At 41.5% G+C, this 18,246-nt stretch overlaps 1 protein-coding gene across 4 annotated transcripts in view; it reads left to right on the top strand.

Moving 5' to 3' along the window:
* Positions 1–18,246, top strand: part of klhl20 (kelch-like family member 20) — an 85,387-nt gene that overhangs the window by 9,303 nt on the left and 57,838 nt on the right. For 2 of the 4 annotated variants that reach the window (XM_080195974.1, XM_080195971.1), the window contains exon 2: positions 2,316–2,380. In XM_080195974.1, the coding sequence (XP_080052100.1) occupies positions 2,358–2,380 (23 nt within the window). In that variant the 5' untranslated portion in view covers positions 2,316–2,357. Of the gene's footprint in view, positions 1–2,315; positions 2,381–2,493; positions 2,529–3,741; positions 3,842–18,246 lie in introns of those variants that run through there. The other 2 variants (XM_080195976.1, XM_080195975.1) reach the window with 2 other exon arrangements.

Here is an 18,246-nt window from a genome sequence, read left to right as displayed (position 1 = left end):
GGTAAGATAAAAAGAAAAGGGGTTTGTTTATTTGTATGCACACAAAACTCAAGCACATGAGTGGTTTCATGATGTTCACCCCTTTTACACTCTCAACATATTGGGAATAAGGAAAAAGAAAGAGGGTTCCGGGCACAAACACAAATTTTAAAAAAAAGTATCAATTTTACATATGTCCAGAACTAGACATCAACTGGAATACCCTTCAGAGGTTGGCTGATTGTAAATTGAACCCATCTTTGTAGAGTGAGGCTTGCACATCAGGAAAAGGCAAATAGAATGAGTCAGTTGGAAGGCAAGGTTCCAGCAGTTGGCAGTTTTGATGAGGGTCCAAGTTCTTTCTGCTGCGACCGGCTTGATGGTAGACAGTACAGGTTGTTGCCTGGAGTTCTGTTCATGTTGGACGCCAGACAATAACTGTTGGAGTTCAGTTCCAATAGATGATATTACAATGCAGGTTGGTGGAAGTTGTGTGACTTACTTACCTCAATGTTGGACATTGGATGACTGGAAGTTTGAAGCTTAATGGGAGTCAGGATTCCTTTTTTTTAAGATATTGATGCTGTCTTTGTCAAAACCATTATGTTAGGACTTCTAATGATTTGACCAAATGTTTTCCTTTATTTAAAGTTAGCTGGACCAGACTTCTGGTCCCCGTGACCATTGTTACTTCGAAATTACTACAAAGCATCAGATGACCAGCTGGAATGTTGTCAGCTCAGCAAATTTTAAGTTTTAACAGCACAGGAAAGACTGACTTAACAAAATAGTACAGCTGATGAATATCTATGTATTTTTAAGAAAAATATCACTTCTTAACTATGAGGAAGGATTATAGAGCTATTTGCACTCAGCATCTTTTGCTGCAATAGTTTTTCAAACTCTGATTTACAAGATCCTGCCACAAATAGATTCTGTTTGATGCCATGATCAAACAAATTTCCCCTTCTCGCCCCTTTTGCCTTCCAAAGGACTGTTTTCCTTTGTAACATTCCAATCCACTCTTTAGTTACCATGAACGCACTCTCCATGGCACCTTCCCACACAAGCACAGGTGATGCAACACCTGTTTTACTTCTCACTGCCCAAGGCCCCCCAAGGTGAAACAGTAATATGTACTTCTTTCAATCTATTATACTGTTTTTGCTTTTCTTGGGGTCTTCCCTACGCTCGCGAGACTAAATTCAGATTGGGTGATTGCTTTGCAGAACATCTCTGTTCAGTCAGTGTATGTGACTCTGAGCTTCTGATTGCCTGTCATTTTTTAATTTTGCGCTACATTTATTTTCACAACTAATTCCGCTATGATCTTATTGAATGGTGGAGCAGGCCCAAAGGGTGAAATGGTCTTCTGCTCTGATGTTCCACTCTGGCCTTGACCTTTAACACTATTACAATGGTGTTCAGCTTAAGTAATAGTATCTCATCTTTCAATTAGGCACTTTACAGCTGTCTGGACTCAATTGAGTTCAACAATTTTTTATCCTAACCTCTGCTTCAGATGCCTGCTTTTCACATTTACACTTTAGGATCTACACTTTGCTCCATATGTTCCCATCTGTTTTTGCTCTTCACTGTCACTCCTTTTGCCACTTAAACTCTCTTGTCTTTCACACATCACTTTTGTGCTTTCTCTCCCCTTAACCCCCGCCTCCTCTGCTGCCCTTCCCTACTTCTCTACTTAAGTAAACCTATTACGTCTCCAACACTCTGTTGATTCTAATCAAAGATTACTGACCTGAAACATAACGCTGTTTCTGTCTCCACTGTTGTTTCCATTCTCCACTGATGTTTCCATTCGGGCTGAGTATTTTTGGAATATACTGTTCTGATTTTTAATTTCCAGCTTCTACAGTTTTCTGCTTTTGATTAAACAGCTTGGCTGTTTTAAAGTTTTGATGTAAAAATGACAGCCTTTAAGCTGTCATTGAAATTGCTCAGTATAATTTGTTTCTAAAAGAAGCACTGTAAACGCATATAAACATTCTGACCATTTTAGGTGGGACTGTAATTCACTGATTTTAGACGTGTTTTTAATTGTGGTTCACTTTAACTTCCTTTTGAAATAAGAATGCTCTTGGGCAATTAAATTTCAGTGGTTTGTTGAGAAGTTACTTAAATTAAGCACTAATGTCAGTTTGAATTGAGGGATTGAGAATAAGGGGGTTGATTTCAAGGTTGAAAGCTCGGGTCACTGTCTCAACAATATTTTTCTTTGACTTTTAAGTAACTGGCACAGTGATCTGTTTGTAGCACAGTAATGCATCTGTGGAATGAAACACAAGATTTGCTTATTTCACTTGTGTTTTTTCTAGAAAAGACTTCAAAAAAGACTTGAGACATTCTCTTGACTGTGCATGGAAGCAAAGCTAATGCGCAGGTGAGTCAAAGTATTTAAAATAATTGTGTTTAAAATCTGCTTCTGTCTATTCGTACCATAAAAAGACAATGATATTGAGATTATTTTTCTTAAAACGTTTTCTCTTCTTTGAGGTGGTGGAGGTTGGACACTGAATCATTTGAGTATAGTGAGTATTGAGATTGATAAATGTTTGGGCATAAAGGGAATCAAAAGAGATGGGAATGTGGAGTTGATGTAGTTAAGCCATGCTCTTTTGAATGGTGCAACTGACTTGAAGAGCTACATAGCCGATCCCTGTTCCTATTTATTTCTCCAGCCCTCTGCCTCATTGTACAATGATCACTTTCACTTCTGTTCCTCCCACTCTTTTTCTATCTTTGTGACACATGCAAGATTGGAAGCTTAGTATGAAATAATTCTCTCAAGTGGAACCTATTGTGCATGTGATGTGCTGTTTTGGAGAATCAGTCAAAAATAGTGCAGTATTTTAACATTTAGTTTATTAACAGTAATTTAGTTGTTGTTTGGTAGCATGTTGCTGATGCATGCTGTCAAAGCTTTTTATTTTGCACCCAGGGACTTTCCCTTGAATACCAATTTTAAAATATAAATTTTCCCATTGCAATTGGTATTCTTTCGAATGCCCAAGTAAATGCAAAATGAAAAGCTTCAATAGCTTCTCTCTGCAATACTCAAGATAGTAGTTGAGCCACAGCACAGGACAAAGAAATATTATTTCTGTTCTTTGCAGGTGTGATGCTACCAATTTATGATTTACTGCTGTGATCTCTCTTTAGTTCTGTTATGGTCTATTATTCCTTTCTGTGTATTTCTGAGACAGTTAATGGCAGCCAAGTCACATACTATTTCCATTGATGCTATTCATGTGTATTTTTACCAAGGAACTAAATAGTCTCTCCTTCTTAATTGAGATATCGAACTTGGAATGGGCACCTTGTTGTGGGAGGTGACCTTAGTGGAAAACTAATTTATACCACTCTGATCTCTGTTCTCAGCCTCCTATTGTGTTCCATTGAGGTTTAATACAATATAGTATGAATATAGTGACAAGAAGTGCTCAGATAAAATAAGCTAATGCATTCACACCAGGGATCTTCTCCTTTAAGAGAGATAAACTTAATATGACTGTAGTCTGGTGTGCGGCTGGAAGTTCCTTTTGAGGAAAAGAACTTTAAAAATAAAGAACTGTATTTAACAATTTATTTATTAAATCCTATTAATTCAGTGTTTTTCTTAAATTCCATATAAATTGAGTAAATTATATGAGATAGTATTTGAATTAAGCCAGTCCCAATTAAAGTAGAATTTATCATGTGGTAGAACACTAAATAAACATGTATTTGTCATCAACAATGAAGAAACAGGAGCAGCAGTGGACCATGAGTTACAAATTAGCCAGGAAGGAGCTAAAGAGAGAGTAAAGAAGAGCTAGAAGAGGACGTGAGAAGACTTTGGCAGGTAGGATCAAGGAGAACCCTAAAGCTTTCCATAGGTATGTCAGGAATAAAAGATTGATTAGGGCCAGTCAGGGACAGTAGTGGGAAGTTGTGCATGGAGCCTGAGGGGAGAGGAGAGGCACTAAATGAATATTTTTCGTCAGTATTCACGCAGGAACATGTCAGTGTAGTCGAGGAGAATACTGAGATACGGGCTTTTAGACTAGATGGGATTGAGGTACATAAGGAGGAGGTGTTACCAATTCTTGAGAGTATGAAAATAGATAAGTTCCCTGGGCGGGATGGGATTTATCCTAGAATTCTCTGGGAGGCTAGGGAGGAGATTGCAGAGCCTTTGGCTTTAACCTTTATGTCGTCATTGGCTACAGGTATAGTGCCGGAAGACTGGAGGATAGCAAATGTTGTTCCCTAGTTCAAGAAGGGGAGTAGAGACCATCCTGGGAATTATAGACCGGTGAGCCTTACTTCTATTGTGGGCAAAGTTTTGGAAAGAATTATAAGAGATAGGATTTATAATCGTCTGGAGAGAAATAAATTGATTAGGGATAGTCAACACGGTTTTGTGAAGGGTAGGTTGTGCCTCACAAACCTTATCGAGTTCTTTGAGAAGGTGACCAAAGAGGTGGATATGGATTTTAACAAAGCGTTTGATAAGGTTCCCCGTGGTAGGCTTCTGCAGAAAACATGGATGCATGGGATTGAGGGTGATTTAGCAGTTTGGAACAGGAATTGGCTAGCTGATAGACAGAGGGTGGTGGTTGTTGGGAAATATTCAACCTGGAGTTCAGCTACAAGTGGTGTACCGCAGGGATCTGTTTTGGGGCCTCTGCTGTCTGTCATTTTTATAAATGACCTAGATGAGGGTGTGGAAAGATGGGTTCGTAAATTTGCGGACGACACTAAAGTCAGAGGAGTTGTAGACAGTGAGGATGGATGTTACAGTTTGCAGAGGGACATAGATAAGCTGCAGAGCTGGGCTGAGGGGTAGCAAATGGAGTTTAATGCGGAAAAGTGTGAGGTGATTCACTTTGGAAAGAGTAACAGGAGTACAGAATATAGGGCTAATGGAAGGTCTTGGTAGTGTCGACGAGCAGAGGGATCTCGGTGTACAGGTGCATAAATCCCTGAAAGTTGGCACCCAGGTTGATAAGGTTGTTAAGAAGGCGTACGGTGTGTTAGCTTTTATTGGTAGAGAGATTGAGTTTCGGAGCTGAGAGATCATGTTGCAACTGTACAAAACTCTGGTGTGGCCGCACTTGGAGTATTGCATACAGTTCTGGTCGCCGCATTGTAAGAAAGACGTGGAAGCACCGGAAAGGGTGCAGAGGAGGTTTACCAGGATGTTGCCTGGTATGGTGGGAAGGTCTTATGAGGAAAGGCTGAGGGACTTGAGGTTGTTTTTGTTTGAGGGAAGAAGGTTAAGAGGTGACCGAATTGAGGCATACAAGATGATCAGAGGAATAGATAGAGTGGACAGTGAGAGCCTTTTTCCTCAGGTAGTGATGGCTGGCACAAGGGGACATAGTTTTAAATTAAGGGGGTGGTAATTATAGGAGGGATGTCAGAGGTAGGTTCTTTACTCAGAGGGTAGTAAGGGTGTAGAATGCCCTGCCTGCAGCAGTTGTGGACTCGCCAACTTTAAGGGCGTTCAAATGGTCAGTGGATAGGCATATGGATAATATTGGAATAGTTTAGGTTAGAGGGTCGTTAGATTCGTTCCACTGGTCAGTGCAACATCGAGGGCCAAAGGGCCTGTACTGCGCTGTAATGTTCTATGTTGTATCTGGTAATTCTTTGATACTTTTGACCAATTTGCTTACTCTGAGGTTTTACCCCAGTGTCCTTATTTGCAAGATGGACAAAGGACAAACACAAGTAAAGGTTCAACAAATTTATTAATAATAACACTATTAACCCTTAAATTACCCACATAAAACAAGAGGATACCCCAGATTCAAGTATACCATCCGCAAAGATGGTTTGGTTAAACTGCAGGCTTGATTCTCTGAGTCTGTTGTCACAAAAGTGAATCTCAATGGCAGCTTCTTCCTTCTTTTCTTCTCTGGTCAGTCTTCCACATGGTCAAGGTCACCTCCTTCGTTGAGTCTTCACTCCTGGTGTGTTTGAAATGTGTCCCTTTATTCACCTACCTGCTTGCTGTTCCAGAAGTTTCTCTGGCTCCCAACCAATGGGGTCCCAGGAGGGGTCCCAATACCCAGTGGGTTTCTTGATGTCTGCCAGACAGGACACCAAGGTCTGCCCCCAGGTGTCCATCTCCATGCTGTTGCTTACATGTAACTTGTTAATCAGGTAAGGTAACTGCAGGAACTCTCGCTGACAGAAAGTCGGGCCCGATCTGGGGTTTCTAACAATAGGCTGGTGCATTTCAATGGGGTGCAATCATCTTCTTCTAAGTATCAGTGGAGTGCAACAACCTTTGATGGATGATTGATGGGTCAGGCCCAGACATGTTTGTGTATTTGTACAATTGGCCTGCCCGAAGTTTGACAGTGTTTGATTTTAATATGTCCAATTCTTTAATTTAGGATATCCAATTTTATCAGCTTTAAAACTATGTTCTGTTTATATTACACGATGTGCAGCAGGCTCGAGGAACACATTCATTATGATATGGCTGATCTTCTGTCTCAATTCCATCTTCCTGCCTGCTCTCCATATCCACATACTTAATGCTGGAGCCACCATAACACTGGAGTGGAGAATTTTGAGCATGTGTGAAGACATTTCTGTGCAACCCCTTTCCTGAGACTTAAATTTTAGATTCCAAGTCAGGGGAAACAATTTCTCAGCATCTATACTTCAGGTTCCTTCAGAGCCTTGTATGTTTCAATGATTTCATCTCTCATTTGTCTGAACTCCAGAGAATATTAATCCAACTTTTACTTAGACTCTCACCCCAGGTGCCAATCTAATGAAACTTTACTGTGCCAATCCTGAGATAAGTACATCTTTTCTTGGATCTGGAGACCAAACCTTTAGAGAGTGCTCCTATGCAATTTACATGCCTACATGTGTGGCAAGGCTTCATTGTTCTTACAGTTATGGACGAAGTGCCATTTGCCTTTAGAATTGCTTGCTGAAACTGCATATTAAGTTTGTGCTTCTTTTGGGTCTACCACAGCATGATTAGGGTTAATATGGTTTTACAAAGGAAAATTCTGTTTCACAAATTAAGGCTTTTTGAGGATGCAACCAATAGAAGAAGGGGAGCCAAAGGCATGATATGCTTGGATTTCCAAAAGGCATTTGATAAGGTGCTCCACAAAAGATCATGGAGTTAGGATAATAACATTAGTATAGCTGGAAAATCAGGTGACATACAGAAAGCAGAGAATTGGGATAAGCAGGACATTATCAAGTTGGCAGGTTGTAACTAGTGCAGCAAGAATGACTGTACTCGTACTATGATTTTCTTAATACATTTTTGACACTTCCTGAATAATAGATTTCAGCATATTCACTGATGTTACGGTTACTGATCTATAGGTCCCTTTTTTCCTCCTTCCTTTTTTGAATAGCAATGTTACATTTGCTAGCTACCATGCTGAGACCATCCTGGAACCTAGGAAATTTGGGAAAATCCTGTCTTTACATCTTACCATATTACTGGAATGCCGGGTTTGTGGGATGAAAGGGATTGATGGGGTTGTAAACTGACAATTGGTGCTGGCTACTCCCTCAACCAGGTGAAATCACGTGAACACACACTCCTCTGTTCAATAAATTGTGGAAGGAAACTGAGCAGACTTTTAAAGAGTATCTTCACAAATAACATGCATAAATCCCTGGAATAGGTTTTCTCCAAGTATGGGCAGATCTCTAAGAGAGAGTGATTAAAAACAAAGATGGGGACAAATTGGCCGATTATAATCTAGCTGGGGAAACAAGAGGCTGAGAAATTAACGGATCTCCATCTCTCCCCTTAACAAAAGAAAGAAAGTAGTTGTAATTGAAAGGGAGGGAGGTTGGATCTCAGAACAAGATTAAGACTCCATGTCACTGGTTGTAGGAGCTGTGTCCTCCGTAGCTGCTGCTGCTGCCTCCTTGACAATAGCCGTCTAATTGAGAGTTGTACTGTCAAAAGCCATAGCTTCCACCTTCTTATCTGCTCCTGTACCTGCTGCCTCCCGACTTTTTCCAGTCCACCTGGATCAGCCTTCTATCGAAGGATTTTCTGTATCACCTCCAGTGCATCCCTGACATCTTCTGGATATTTGCAAATGATGAAGACAAAATCGAGGGACTCCATTGCTACAGCTGTAGGCAGTATGATTCTCAGGAGACAGCTACTACACAGGCCAGGGAAGACGCAGCTCCTACAACCAGTGACATTGAGTCTTGGTCTTGCTCTGAGATCCTCCCTCTTCCCTTTCAGTTACAGGTATTTCACCCAGAATCTGTTTCTCTAGCTAGATTATAATTGATTAATTTGTCACCATCCATGTATCAGATTGAGAGGCTGGTGGCTGCTGATCTGTAACACTGGTTTTAAGGACAATCCTTTTTACGGAATTAACTCTGCCTGATCCATTCTGTAAAAATGGGATTTGCCGATGCATCTTTATGAACCCTAGGATGTAGATCATGAGGTCCTGCTGATTTGTCAAATTTTAGTGCTTTAAGTTTCTCTAATCTTTCTTTGCTGATATTAATTACTTGGAAGTTCTTTGCTCGTGTTAGCTCTTGGCTACCATCTGTTTCTAGTATGAGATTTGTGTCTTCCACTGTAAAGACAGGCACAGTGCCTCAAGTTTGTGCAACAACAGTGGTGAGAGTAAGTAATAATGGAAAGTTTCAGCACAGAGGATGTAGTTCATCATAATAGTGCCAGTTAAAAACAGCTATATCCAGACTAATCCTGATTTCCAGCTCTAAGTCGCAGCACTTTAATGCATATCCAAGCAATTTAATGTACAATGAATGTTCTGCCTCACTCACCCTATCAGGTGTTGAGTTCCAGATCCATATTACCATCAGGATGAAAAAACTACCCTCAACGCCCCCTAATCCTGCCAGATACTTGAAACCTATGTCTCCAATTATTGACCTCTCTGCTGAGTGACAGGCTTTCTTCCCTTTCTTTCACTCTACCCAGGCCTCTCAATTTTGCTCACCTCAGTTACATCTCCCCTCAGCCTCCAATGTTCCGAAGAAAACAACCTCATCCTAACCAGTTGCTAAAATTCTCTACTCCCAATAAAATGCTCATAAATCACTTCCGTGCTCACAAATGTGATCCTGTCCTTCCAAGTACGCCAGCTGCAGGCTAGCTGATGTTTGATCTCTCTGATTCTGATAGTTTCCACGTTGTGTCCAAGCAGTCTGTTTCTGACCATGACCTTTCCACTAATTCAATTTGGTTCAGACAGTCTATGGTCTCAGCTTCCAAATGTAATATTTTCATTGTTTGATATTAACAACCGTCAGTTCCACTTGTAGGCAATTTATTTTGACTGTCAGCTTAAAAATTATAAGCATTTGTGTGTTTTGTAGTTGTAATCTATTGTCTTCGTTAACAGAAACTTGTTTTTTCCATATTGTACTCCATATAATGTGAGAATAATAGTTTGCAAGGACATATTTCAATGAACTTTAGTACCCATGAAAGATATTTTAATTATCATAAAATACTGCTTTCTCTTCCACCTTAAAGGCATTATGAACTTAGTTATAGTGCTATACAAAAGTCTGATTCCAGATTTGAACTAAAATTTTGAATTTGTATCCATTCCCTTCAATTAACCCCACCATCAGTGATCACTTTGAACTTACAATTTTGCAAGATTGATTCCTCAGCATATGTTGTGTATTTAACCAATTTATTTTTGATGTCAAAAATGATATGACTACCAAAATTGACAGACAGAAAAATACCCCATTAGTCCATCAAACCTGCTGTGACAGCTAAGCAACATGACTAGACACTTCTTTGCTATCCACCTCACAGCCATGTAGTCTGAGTGAGAAAAAGGGAAAAGGCTCTGGACTATTAAAGGAAAGATCACCTGGGAAAGTTCCAACTTGAAACCCCCCGTGCTGCCCTCCCTCCAATGATCAAAATCAATTGAGGTGATCATGTGGGTCAGGTTTTATCCTCTAAATGACACCGTCTCTGCCCTTGTCAAGAACTTAACCAATTCGTCCTTGACGGCATACAAATCAGCACACTTCTCACCAGTTGGTATTGTGTTCCAGAGATTCACTATTTTCTGGGAAAAGAAGAACAGCCTAACACTCAACCTATTTCTATTTCTACTTTATTTTAAGCTCCAGTTTCCTGGTCCTTCCCAACTTCTTGAACTGGAATAATTTAGCCTTGAATTTTATAGTTTACATCAGATCATCAAAAATATGTTTTTGATCTAAAGTCAAAAGATTAAGGTCCTTGAGTCCTTTTTTAGCTGTGGTAATTCAGCCAAAAATCATTGTTGTATCTCTTCTCTAAATGACCTCCAAGGTTATTGTATCTGTCTTCAATATTGTTGGGTCAGAATCCTGGAACTTGCTCCGTAACAGCACCCAGGAACTGCAACATTTCAAGAAGGCAGCTCACCACCACCTTCTCAAGAACAACTGGAGATGGATGCAAAATGCTGGCCAAGCCAATGGTGCCCACATCCATTCCCATAAATGAATATAAAGAAACCATTCAACAGCTGGGATGACCAGTAACTTCAGCTGCAGTCTGACCAGCAATCTTGATAGTAACAGAATGATATACTTTGATTTATACTGCATTGTTATATTAATACTAAAGGAAAAATCCTGTGGATGCTAGAAATCTGAAATTTAAACAGAAAAAACACGAGAAATACTATTGTTTCTCTGTATTGGTTGCGAGCCTTCCATGATGTATAAACAATACCACCTTTTCTTCTGTCAACCTTTTTCGGTATTGTTCCTTGAAAATGATGCACGTACTATGCAGTGGCCCTATCACTGCATAACACCGCATTTATAGAAGTTAAATGTCATTTGAGATTGTATCCCATCTATTTCTGGATTTGGTTACACTCTACTGTTTTAACCTGTGTTTTTAGTAAAAGAATGTCATCTATAGTTGCCCTGACCATACTGCCAGTACCTCTATCCACATCGTTAGTAAAGCAATTGAAGAGTAGCAGAGAGACGAGAAGTTACATCCCTCCAGGCTGAACTATACCCATTATTAGCGACAGGTTTGAATCAAAACAAAAACAGAAAATGCTGGAAAATCTCAGCAGGTCTGACCTGCTGAGATTTTCCAGCATTTTCTGTTTTTGTTTCAGATTCCCGCATCTGCAGTATTTTGCTTTTATCTTAGGATTGGATCAGTTCTGTCATAAGATTCTAAATTATGCAGTAATTTGTAGAGTTTTACAGCACAAAAAGAGGCTCTTCAGCTCTATGCTGGCCATCAGGCTCTGATCTATTCTAATCCCGTTTTCCAGAACTTGGTCCGTAGTCATGTATGCTTTGGCATTTCAAGTGCTCATCTGAGTGCTCCTTATCTCTACCATCCTTTCAGGCAGATTCTTGCCACTGTCTGGATGAAAATGTTTTTCCTAAATCTATGTCCCCTGGTTATTGATCCTTTTACTAAGGGCAAAAGCTTATTCTTATCTCCCCCATCTAGTCCCGCATTTTGTACAGTCAATCAGATCCCTGAACTCACCTTCTCTGCTGTAAGGAAAACAACCCCAGCCTATCTTCATAAATGAAATTCTGCAGCCCCGGCAACATCCTGGTGAATCTCCTCTGTGCCCTTTCAAGTGCAATCACAGTGGGCAGTACAGTGGCACAGTTGTTAACACAGCTGCCTCACAGTACCAGGGATCCGTGTTCGATTCCTGGCTTGAGTCTCTGTCTCTGTACGGTTTGCACATTCTCCCTATGTCTGCGTAGGTCTCCCACAGTCCAAAGAAGTGCAGGTTAGATGGATTGGCCATGCTAAATTGCCCCTTTAATGTCAGGGGGACTAGCTAAGATAAATGCATGGGGTTACGGGGATAGGGCCTGCATGTGATTGTGGTTGGTGCAGACCTGCTGGGTCGAATGGCCTCCTTCTGCATTGTTGGATTCTATGATTTCTATCCTTATATAGTGTGGCAAGCACAACTGCACACATACTCTAGCTATGGTTGAATGAACAGGTATTCCATATGTCTTCAAAACCACCTTATCTACCTGTCTGCTGCCTTCACGAATCTTTGGACGCGCATCGAAGGTCTGTCTAGTCCTCTGTACTTCCGAATGTCCTACCATTCATTGTGTATTCCCTCCCATGATGCATTATGTCACACTTTTCAAGGTTAAATTCCATTTGACACTCACCCTTCTGCACATCTGACAAGCCCGTCCATATCATCTTGTAATCAAAGACTTGCTATTTACCACACCATCACGGCAGCCTGTCATATGTCTTATATGGGCCTGGGGATTTATCCACTTTTATGCCTGCTAAAACCACCCTCCGCCCTCCTCCCTCTCAATGCTAATTCCAACATTCATACCTAGATCATTAATGTATACTACAAATAACAAGGGATCCAGCGCTTATTTCTATGATACTCCACTGGACATAGGCTTCAAGTCACAAAAGTAATCATTGACATTGCCATCTGCCCTCTGCCACAAAGCCAATTTTGGAACTTGTTTGCAAAATTGCCCTGGATCCCATGGGCTCATACTTTCTTGATCAGTCTCCCATGCAGGACCTTGTCAAAAGCTTGACTGAAGTTCATGCAGACTACATGAACTGCACGGAACATAGAACATAGAAAACTACAGCACAAACAGGCCCTTTGGCCCACAAATCGCGCTGATCATATCCCTACCTACTAGGCCAACCTATAAATCCCATTAAATCCCACGTACTCAATCCCATTAAACATAGAAAACTACAGCACAAACACTGCTCTCATCTTTACATTTAGTCCCTTCCTTGAAAAAGTCAATCAAATTTGTTTACCTTGCTCTCCCTCGACAAAGCCATGCTAACTATCCTTGATTAATCCTTGCCTCTCCAAGTGGAGATAACTCTGTTACTCAGAATTCCTCCCAGTAATTTCCCTCCCACTGATGTTAAACTGGCCTATAATTTTTTTTCCCCCCCCCAGCTTCACTTCTTGAAACATTAGCTATCCTTCAATCCCCTGGCACCTCCCTTGTACCCAGAGAGGATTTGAAAATTAGTGCCAGAGGCCCTGCGATCTTCTTCCTTGCTTCACAGCAGCCTAGCATATGTCTTATGGGCCTGGGGATTTATCCACTTTTATGCCTGCTAAAACCACCCTCCTCCCCCTCAATACTAATTCATTCAATTGTATCACAGACCTCTCCTTGCTTTCTATACCTACATTGTCCTTCTCCATAGTGAGCATACAAAATATTCATCTACATATTTTGGCTTCCTATTTACCCTCTTGCCCTTAATATACCAATGAAACAGCTTGGGATTTTCCTTTATTTTGCCAATTTCTGTTCATGCCCCCTTTTCACTCTCTCCTAATTTCTATAGTCTTGTTTTGAGCCACCTCTATCTACCCTTTTTACTTTTATCCAAGGCTATACATTCCTTTATATCCAGCATGCTCTGGACTTTTCGATCCCATCCTTTATTTTTACGGGAACATGTTGGCCCTGTGTGCACACACTTTCTTTTCTTTTTGAAATGACTTCCACTATTCTGAAGTGGATTTTCCTACACATAGTTGCTCACAGTCCACTTTTGTTAGATCCTATCTTTATCCTATTAAAATCAGTCTTCCCCCCAATCCAGAACTGTTATTTCTGGTCTATCTTTGTCCTTTTCCGTAGGTACCTTAGATCCTCCCAAGTTGTGGTCACTATCACCAAAATTCTCCCGCACTGATGCTTCTATCACCTGCCTAGTTTCACTCCCTCATATTTGGTCTGGTACCACCCCTGTCCTATGTGCTGGCTCACAAGACTCTCCTGAATGCACTTTAAGACTTCTACCATAAGCCTTTCGGACTTAATCCCAAGATTGCGGAAGTTGAAATCCCCTATTACTTTTGCACTTCTCTGAGATTTGCCTACACGTCTGCTTTTCTATTTCTCTCTGACTGTTTGGGGGCCTGTAACCCTGGATAGGAAGGAATATTACACACAATGCTACGTCACTATGTGTAATAATCACATAGCACTCGGCTATGTGATTATTACCTGCCTCTCTTTCCCCATCAACCCCTCCTTCCCTGCACTCATTTTGTTCCACCCATATGGCCTCAATTGAGGAATTAGCTATGATATCATCCCTCCTCATTGTCATAATTGACTCCTTGGTCAATATTGTGACACCACTGCCTCCTAAAATCATTCTGAAGGGCCAGGTAGACAAATCCTTAATTCACTGACCTAGTGACTTTCTCAAAAAGTCTTATTAAATTTATAAATAACTGCCTATTTTTCCAGAAGCTGTGTTGTGAGTTTCAAATGGTTCTATTCCATTCTTACTGATCATAAAAGCATCTCATTGTCTGCACAATCTTCATAGATTAGTGGCCCAACTTCGATGACACGTTGAACCATGGTGACTGGGACTATCTTGCAGCTGCAGCCACCTTCTGCTTTTGCAGCTAGGCAAACGTAGTTTTTTTTTGTCTGTTCTGCTATTGAGGTTCTTTTCGACTGCATCCATCCATCAGTGCTGAACATCTTGGAACAACCCCTGGTAGCTGTTGCCCTCCAGGCTAGCCCTCTGTGGTAGTACCTATGGGGAACTGCCATCAATGGGAGAGCTGCCGGAAGCAAGAGCACAAGACACCACGCACTCATCCTAATCATACAGATTTTGGAAGGAAAAGACTCCCACCCCCCAACCCCCGAGTTCAGGAATGTGACAGTCATAAGAAAGGAGATAAACATGCTTCGGTAACCGTCAAGGTATTCCCCTCTTGTCTATGGTAGAGGACATCTTTCAAACCACCTATTTCTTGTGACTGAGAAAATCCTCCCAGATACACAGTATGGCTTTACACCTTCCAAAGGTCTTTGTTTCTAGGTAAATCGAAGAAAAATAGTGAGAACACCAGGAACTCTTGGTTGAATACCAGACCATTTGACTCAGTCAATCGTGAGGTTCTGTGGATTGTGCTGTAATCCCTTGCACAGTCAAGAAAGCTCATCTCAATTCCACAGTTGCTTCATAATGAAATGACTGTAGCTGTCTCAATGGGAGATCTGAAACAGGAATTGGGTCAAGTAGATAACCCCCTTACTATTTACATTCTACTTGATGATGCTAATTTATCTCAAAGATCAATAGTCCTGTGGTGTCAGTATTACATACTGTCCAGATTGAGAACTTATTATGCTGGCTTTCCTCTGTGTCAAAACTAAATATAAAAAAGGACAGTAAGAGGTTTACAAATATATAAAGAAGAGGAGGCTGGCTAGAGTGAATGTTGGACCCTTAGAGGATGAGAGGGGGGATTTAGTGGTGGGGGATGAGGAAATGGCGGCGGCCTTAAATAAGTTTTTTGCCTCAGTCTTCACGGAGAAGGACGCGAATAGTTTGACGGATATTAAAGATAGAAGGATGGTAGGAGTTGAGGGCCTGAATGCGATTACTGTCACTATAGAGGTAGTGCTTGATAGACTAACGGGACTGATGGTGGACAAGTACCCAGGACCAGATGGAATGCATCCCAGGGTTCTGAAGGAGATGGCAGAGGTGATAGTAGATGCCTTAGTGATTATTTACCAAACTTCGCTGGATTCTGGGGAAGGGCTGGAAGATTGGAAAACGGCTAATGTTACGCCGCTGTTCAAAAAAGGTAGCAGGCAAAAGGCAGAGAATTATAGGCGGTTGGTTTAATGTCTGTTGTTGGAAAAATGCTTGAATCCGTCATCAAAGAAGAAATAGCGAGGCACCTCGAAAAGAATGGTTTGATAGAGCAGACGCAGCACGGATTCGTTAAGGGGAAGTCGTGTTTGACAAATTTATTAGAATTCTATGAGGATGTGACTAGTGTGGTAGACAGAGGGGAACAGGTGGATGTGGTGTTTCTCGATTTTCAAAAGGCATTTGATAAGGTGTTGCACAAAAGGTTGCTTCAGAAGGTTAGGGGGCATGGAGCTGGGGGTAAGGTGTTAGTGTGGATAGAGGATTGGTTGTCTAATAGGAGGCAGAGAGTTGGTGTCAATGGGTGCTATTCTGATTGGCGGTTGGTGACTAGTGGAGTGCCGCAGGGATCGGTGCTGGGGCCTCAGCTATTTACCATTTATATAGATGATCTGGAGGAGGGGCTGAGTGTAGAGTAACGAAATTTGCTAATGACACGAAGATGAGTGGAAAAGCAAATTGTGTGGAGAGTGTGGAAAGTCTGCTGAGGGATCTGGATAGGCTGAGCAAGTGGGCGAGGACCTGGCAGATGGAGTACAATGTTAGCAAGTGTGAGGTTATCCACTTTGGCAGGAATAATAGGAGGGATTACTATTTAAAGGGCGAAAAGCTGCAGCATGCTACGGTGCAGAGGGACCTGGGGGTCCTTGTGCATGAGCTGCAAAAACCCAGTCTGCAGGTGATCAAGAAGACGAATGGAATGCTGGCCTTTATAGCGAGGGGGATAGAGTATAATAGCAGGGAGGTCTTGCTGCAACTGTACAGGGCACTGGTGAGGCCGCAGCTGGAGTACTGTGTGCAGTTTTGGTCGCCGCACTTGTGCAAGGATATTTTGGCCTTGGGAGTGCAGAGGAGGTTCACTAGGCTGATACCGGAGATGAGGGGGTTGGACTATGAAGAGAGACTGAATAGACTGGGTCTGTACGCATTGGAGTTTAGAAGGATGAGGGGGGATCTTATAGAGACATATAAGATAATGAAAGGGATGGATAGGGTAGAGGTAGAGAGATTCTTCCCGCTCAGAAAGGACAGCAGGACTAGAGGGCACAGCCTCACGATAAGGGAGGGCAGTTTAGAACGGAGTTGAGGAGGAACTTCTTCACTCAAAGGGTGGTAAATCTCTGGAATTCTCTGCCTGTTGAAGTGGTGGAGGCTACCTCGCTAAATATATTTAAGTCACGGGTAGATACGTTTTTGACAGACAACAGAATTATGGGGAGAAAGCAGGAAAGTGGAACTGATCCACTTCAGATCAGCCATGATCTTATTGAATGGCGGGGCAGGCTCGAAGGACTAGATGGCCTACTCCTGCTCCTATTTCTTATGTAACTAATCTGACCGTCAGAGATATTCATTACCCATTGTGCTGTTGACTGCAGTGTCATTGCCCATTCTGAACCAGATTTGCAGGAAACAACTGAATGCTTCAATTCTTCATACAAGAAACTCTGCCTGTATTTGAATGTTGCCAAGACAAAACTCAAATTACTCCATGCCTCGCCAACCTAATATTCCACTCGTAGTTATTGAAGGACCTCAGTAGTTACCACTCAATGCCAACACTGATGAGAAGTACCAACATCAAATCATAGAAACAGGAGTTGGATTAGGTCATTTGGCCTTTGAGCCTGTTCCACCATTCACACAGATCATGGATAATCTGATTTTGGTCTCATCCCACTTTCCCCTGCACAACCTTGACTCCCTTGTCTATCTAATGTAGCAATGAATAAATTGAATGATCCAGCTTCCTCTGCCTTTGAATTTCACAGACTAATGACATTGAAGAAAATAAAATATTGTTATAGTGTAGAAGGAGGCCATTCTGTACCGGTTCTCCAAATGAGCATTATGACTTAGTGCTATTCCCTTGTCTTTTCTCACACCCTTACAATTTGTTTTTATTCAAATAATGATCTACTTCGCTGGACGAAGTATACACCACTACAAATAGCCTTGAGACAAAACATCCTGAGGCCTTGTTTGTTGTGGCTTCGATCAGACCAAGCTCAAGGGTGTCCTACCAAGGTACCACCACCACCACCAGAGGTCCAAACATCCTAGACCACTGGTATACAAAAATCAAACACACCGACTGCTCTATTCTCCACCCACACTTTGGCAAATCAGATCACAAGGCTGTACTCCTGCTCCTGGCTTGCAAGCAAACCTAAAACGGGAGAATCCAACAAAGAAAGTCTTGCAATGTAGGTCTGAGAAATCAGATGATCTCCAATGGGACCGCTTAGTCAATAGGCTGGTCAGCATTTTAAAAACTCTGCAACTGGTCTGAATGAGCCACTACAATAATTGACTTCATTAGTAAATGTGTCCAAGACTGTGTGCCAAAGAAGCAAATCTGCATGTTTCCCAACTGGAAACCACGGATGAACAGGGATATTCACTGCTTGCTGAAGTTCAGGTCTGCCGTGTTCAAGTCAGGTGACTCTGACCAATACAAGAAAGCCAGATATAATTTAAGGAGATCCATTAAAGATGCCAAAGACAGTGCTGGACTAAACTAGAGCCCAAATCCA

Source organism: Carcharhinus amblyrhynchos, chromosome 9 (assembly GCF_965287045.1).
Source record: "Carcharhinus amblyrhynchos chromosome 9, sCarAmb.v2.hapA, whole genome shotgun sequence".
Lineage (NCBI taxonomy): Eukaryota > Metazoa > Chordata > Chondrichthyes > Carcharhiniformes > Carcharhinidae > Carcharhinus > Carcharhinus amblyrhynchos.
This window is presented reverse-complemented; position numbering and strand designations above follow the sequence as displayed.